Source organism: Nuphar pumila, chromosome 11, assembly GCF_984573655.1.
Source record: "Nuphar pumila chromosome 11, dmNupPumi1.hap1.1, whole genome shotgun sequence".
Lineage (NCBI taxonomy): Eukaryota > Viridiplantae > Streptophyta > Magnoliopsida > Nymphaeales > Nymphaeaceae > Nuphar > Nuphar pumila.
In genome coordinates this window covers 112987471-112992985 of record NC_143259.1, presented here as the reverse complement: position 1 = coordinate 112992985, position 5515 = coordinate 112987471, and the positions used below count along the sequence as shown (strand labels likewise).

The window sequence follows — 5515 nt, the reverse complement described above, 5'->3', positions numbered from 1 at the left end:
ATTAAAAGAAACCTACTCATTTACAATTTAATTTATACATTAACTGATTAACCCATTCAAGCCTACAATCTTAGTAATATCTACACCCAACTCGAACATGAATCGAATTAAAACCTGACCTACTTGAAACCGACCCATTTTTTTACCTAAACATGTTAAACCCCATATAGATGCACAATTTTCAGCCATACTCAAACCCAAACACGGGCTTGAATCTGAACCAACTTGAGTAAGGTTTGGATCTATTTTGTTAGATCAGATAAAAAATAGGTCTACTTAAGACCTGAACAATTTGGACTTGAACTGATAACCTGTTAACCCATGCAGGGTCTTCAATTTTAGCCATACTCAAACTCAAACCCAGACTTAAATAAAATTGGGTCAGGTTTGGTTCTAATTTGTAGACTTGGTTCTCAAAGAGGTCTATCTGGTAAGACCCGACCTGAACCCGATCCAATTACACTTCTATTCATTTTGTTCAGCTTGCCCAATGAAGTTAATGGGTTATATTTTCTTTTTTATTGAGTTGGGTCAGATTTGGTTTCTATCAAAGTTGATTCGGTTCTCATCAAGGTTGACTCAAGAACTGGTAAGACACATTTATTTATGGTAATAACATTAGTAGGTATAAAGGTTAAAAACAAGAATGTGCTGAAGGGGATTAGCTCAGGTTAGTTAGACACCAAACAGAAGATGAAGATAAGTTGGCACTAAAGGAGATACTTGTCAAGATAAAGAAAAAAAAACTAAAAATAGGGAAAGATACAACATAAATCATGGAGTGTAGTTGGAGGAAGATTATTTCCTACTGCAGGGGTGCATTAGGATCTTAAGATCGGAGGATATGTTTGGAAATCCCTTAAAAGTATCTGAGATCTTAAGATCCACATCTGAATGTATTGGGACCTTGGTGTGGGTCCACGCCAGCTCAGATTATTGGATCTGAGATCTGAGTAGGGATGCCAATGGATCAGATATCCCAGTATCTGACCTGATTCAATTTCGACTAGTCTGTTAAATAGGTAACCTGTTTTTGGATTTATAACCCGCAGAAACCGCACTCCGAAGCTAGGGCCCCTGCCCCCAGGGCTTATGCTATGCGTTGACTTGCACAGAGAGGCGACGCCCATGGGAATCGAACCTTGACTGCCCGTCTGGCAGACAAGACCCTCACCCCACTACGCCAACCCCCCTTGGGAAGTAGGTAGGTAAGGTAATCTGTCTAATTTGGACTTCTCAATCAAGGTAATATATCCTCTATGTCACCATTTTATGTTTTTTCTTTTTTTTAATTCTTTTAGCCACTTTGATTTTTGTCTTTGTTACAGATCTTTACAACAAGGACACTGTAAAGACACGTAGCCGTGACTTAAAACCTTACCAGGTTTTGGATCTGGGTCGGGTCTGACCCGGGTCTAACACGGCTTCCGAGGCAGGAACAACCCCCCCCCAAACCCCAGACAAAAACTTTTACTTTTTTGTGGGGCCCACCTGCAACATCAAACATGTTGAAAGTTTCTCCCTCAAAAGTGCCTTTTGGGGAGGTTATTATTTTGGAAAATAGGGGTAAAAAAGTCACGAGAAGTTTCTCCGCTGTTTCAAACTTACCTTACCGGACCGAAATTAGGTTGGACTTTCAATGAGAGTAGATCAGGTGTGAGGACAGAAAACTGTTCAAGGCAGCATGGATGCCGTCCATCTAGAAAATCAACTACACCTAAAACACACCAAAAAGCTTCTAACTTTGGACTAATTTCAGCCGTCCATTTTTTAGCGATGAATGTTGCTCATCCCAAAAGTGAATGACATAAAAAGTTCTTGTGGGACCCATCTAAGTGGTGACAGTTGACCCTATTTGATATGAGGATGGTAGTGTACCAGGGTGGGGGTAGGGGACAAGGTCTCCACCCACACTCCCTCTCAAAAATTTGCCCTTCATTTCGGTACTGGTTTTGATTTTAACCTCCATTCTCGGTCCATTCCCCATTTCATGTCCTCCATCCCCAATCCACTGCCATCCTTATTTGATGAGTTTGGGTTAGGGGTGTCAATGGGTTGAGTTTGACCCGGGCCCAACCCATACCATACCCTATAGGGTCAGGGTTTGGTGATAAATAAAAAGGTTGGATTATATTTTGGGTGAGATCTGAAGGGCGATTAATATATGAATCCGGGTGTGGTTTGTGAAATTTCATACAAGACACCTGCCCAACCAGAGTTTCCACTAAGATCCACAAATTTTGAATGTAAAAAATATTATTTTACTGGGTATAGTTCGGGTCTAGTTCATGGAATCCTTATACGATTCGGGTACGGCTTCTTATGGTGACTTCCATTAAACCTGGGTTAGCACCAAACCTAACCCGTTGACACCCCAGTTTGGGTTGCCATTCATTTTCTTGGACCTGATCCGCGTTCTGGAGCTAATCATTTTATGCAGAAAGTTAGATGAGAGATTATTCCTGATTAAAAATGGTCAGATGTATGATATATTTCATATCGTTCATTCTAAAACAGAAGAAATTATTCAACAATCCATCCGGATGAATGATTAGTTCTAACCACTAATATGCAATCTCAGAGAGAGAGAGAGATAGAGAATTCCTGATTAAAAATGATCAGATATATAATATATTTCACATCGTTCACTCTAAAACAGAATAAAATTATTCAACAATCCATCCCCATGAATGATTAGTCCAACAACTAATATGAATCTCACCAAGAGAGAGAGAGAGACGGTGCTCCCAAGCCTTTTCTATTTACAACTTCCGGCAACTCCAATGAAGAACATGGAACTCCAAGATTTCATCACCGCTTGTCCATATTTCATAATCATCATCATAATCACCACCACCATCATTATAATACAACCATTGCCATATCATCATCAATACCATCTTGATCATTCCCTCTTCAATCCACCTCCGGTATGCTCTGCAATGCCGGCCTCCAGTGCCGGTGCCGTGTCTGGTTCTCAACGAACCCCAAGCTCCCTACCTTCTTCAACAGCTCCTCGACGGACAACCCTTGTATCTTCACCATGCTCGCAAGCTCCTCCAGTTGTTTCTTGGTCACCCTTATCTTCACCTCCGTGGTCACCGCACTCGCACCCTTCACCCCTACACCATACTCTCCTTCCATCCCTTCCAATTGTCCTCCGTCAGGCACGCTCCGACTCCGACGACATATTAAGTGCTTCGATTCCGTCGACATCTGCCCGTCATCGGAATCATAATCAAAATCATCAGCCCAAGATTTCGATGATTGCACCGTCACACAATTCCCCATATTATGTGTATGTATGAAGAAGAAGAAGAAGAAGAAGAAGAAGAAGAAGAAGGAAAACGTCACAATATTGATCCTTAGGCAAGAGTGTCCACGCATTTATAGTCTCAAGGGAGGGGGCTTAAGATCGACTCTCTCTCTCTTTAGAATCCTGAAATCGTCAAACCTATCCGTTTGCCCAAGACGGGAAGACCAGTCTGACGTGGCTCATTAGGGCCAATAGCACGCATCCACGTCAGCAAGTCCGGGTCCCAATTGGTTGGAAATCATGATGTCAATAGACGCAGTCGACATTGGTGGGCAATACGTCCTTGTCGGAGACATGGCATGAGCTGGCTCGGCTCGGCTCGGCTCGGCTCAACTTGAGCGTTCGGCTCAGTCTCTTCCTCTTCTAGCTCATGTGACAAAAAGGATCCTATCCTTTTGACATAGAATGGGTTCGATCTTAGCAATTACTCAGATAAATCATCTGAACGGCTAGGGTCAGTCCACATCCAGGTGAAAAAGTGGACCAATCCTACCCATTAATTGGATGGCTAGGATTGAATGTGAGTCGAAACGTACCCATCCTCTATCAAATGATGTGCTTTGGCTACTTGGGTGGACGAACTGGACTCCTGGTGGATGGATCCGTGATGGGATCTTAGTTAGAATTGAGATCTGATTCAAAAAGAGCGTACATCTAACTTTAAGTCAGCTTGGTTTGTGTAATTTAATTTACGGATCTAAACAGTCCGGATATGGCTTCTTGGAATAGTCCGATTCGTTCTATGGACTAAACCAATAATGCAAAGTTGAAATCATCAAGCTGGCTAAGTCTAGCCAAGCCAATTGTGGCATGTGCAGTTGGCCGTTGGCGTAGTATGAAATGAGCCAAGGTGAGCATCTTACCATAAATTGAATAAATTGAAGTGTGAACACAAGGGATGCCAAGGAATCTAAAGAATGAATGATTGGTAACCAAAAGGAAAGGGCTGGAAATAATCTAATTAACACCTAAAAATACCTTTTTAATAAAATAAAATAAAATATGGGCTCCATTTTGGTTTTCTGTTAATTGTCTTACCAATCTTCCCAGCTAGTGCCACCTTGGCATCACTACCAAGTAGGCCCAAACTCCACGTGCTGCCATAAATGTGATCATAATTAGCTTGCAATAGGTGACCATATGTTCAAAAGATGAACAGATAACTTTAAAGTTAAGCCTGCTTGGATGAGAGTAGTAAATAAAAGTAACTCCTCTACAACCCTCTTGTTGAGATCTTGAGGGAAAGCCATATTTATGATTAAGTTGTTTTTTTTTCCTTTGTACTACCAAAGCTCCACATAGGGTAAGACCCAAGGGAAGCCGCTCGGGCAATCTTGACGAGGGTCGGTCTTGAATTTGAGAAGGGTGAAGGGATACTTGAAGGTGAGGAAGGAAAGGTTTTGAGTGTTAAAGAAGAGAGAGAGAGAGAGCCACCTCCACTGGACCACCGCCCTCGACCACTAAGTTCTCTCCTGTTTTGTGCAAAGAGAGAGAGAAAGGGGGGGGGGGGGGGGGGGGCTTGATACGGGGCAGGGGATTCGAGAGATTGATGGGAGGAGAAGGAGCGGGGCAGTGGTAGGGAGGATGATATTTGTATAATTAATATGTATTATATATTATGTAAAATATAAATATGTGCCAAGCTTTATCGAGCTTATCTAGCCTTATCGAATTTGGTAGGCGGATCAAGCTCGAGTTGTTTGCTCGGCGAGCTCAGTTCAACCTTGGCTCATTTATGGTCCTAGCTGAACCTGAATTAGTTCAGCTCGTTGTGCATCCGTAAATATTATTATTATTATTATTATTATTATTAAATGGTACGCAGGATTGTTATCTTTTTTGGTTGGTAATATATAAAAATATATTAAATCATTACAACCTTCTACGTCAACAAAAGAAGAAATCAATAAGAAAAAGCTGATGGAATCACCAACAGGGTCTCCACGTGGTTGGTAGGAGCTTTAAGTGCACTTCTTGTGGTGGACGTTGCAGGTTATGATAAGTGGTGGGTCTGCCTAACCCTAACTTGCCCTTAACAAAAAAAAAAATTCTGATAATTTTTTTTATTTTTTATAACGCCACTGAGGCAAACCCTGCACAACCACCCTGACGTAACTAGGGATGGCAGTGGGGCGGGGGACAAGGTTTCCACCCCCGCCCCACCTCAAAATTTTATCCTCCACCCCCGCCCCGCCTCTG

At 42.1% G+C, this 5515-nt stretch overlaps 1 protein-coding gene across 1 annotated transcript; it reads right to left on the bottom strand.

The window, feature by feature from the left end:
- Window positions 1–2601: 2601 nt before the first annotated feature.
- LOC149822891 (uncharacterized) lies at window positions 2602–3340 on the bottom strand. The gene has a single exon (XM_089981305.1). The coding sequence runs from the start codon at window positions 3289–3291 to the stop codon at window positions 2917–2919; it is 375 nt and encodes a 124-aa protein (XP_089837431.1). The 5' UTR covers window positions 3292–3340; the 3' UTR covers window positions 2602–2916.
- Window positions 3341–5515: the final 2175 nt, after the last annotated feature.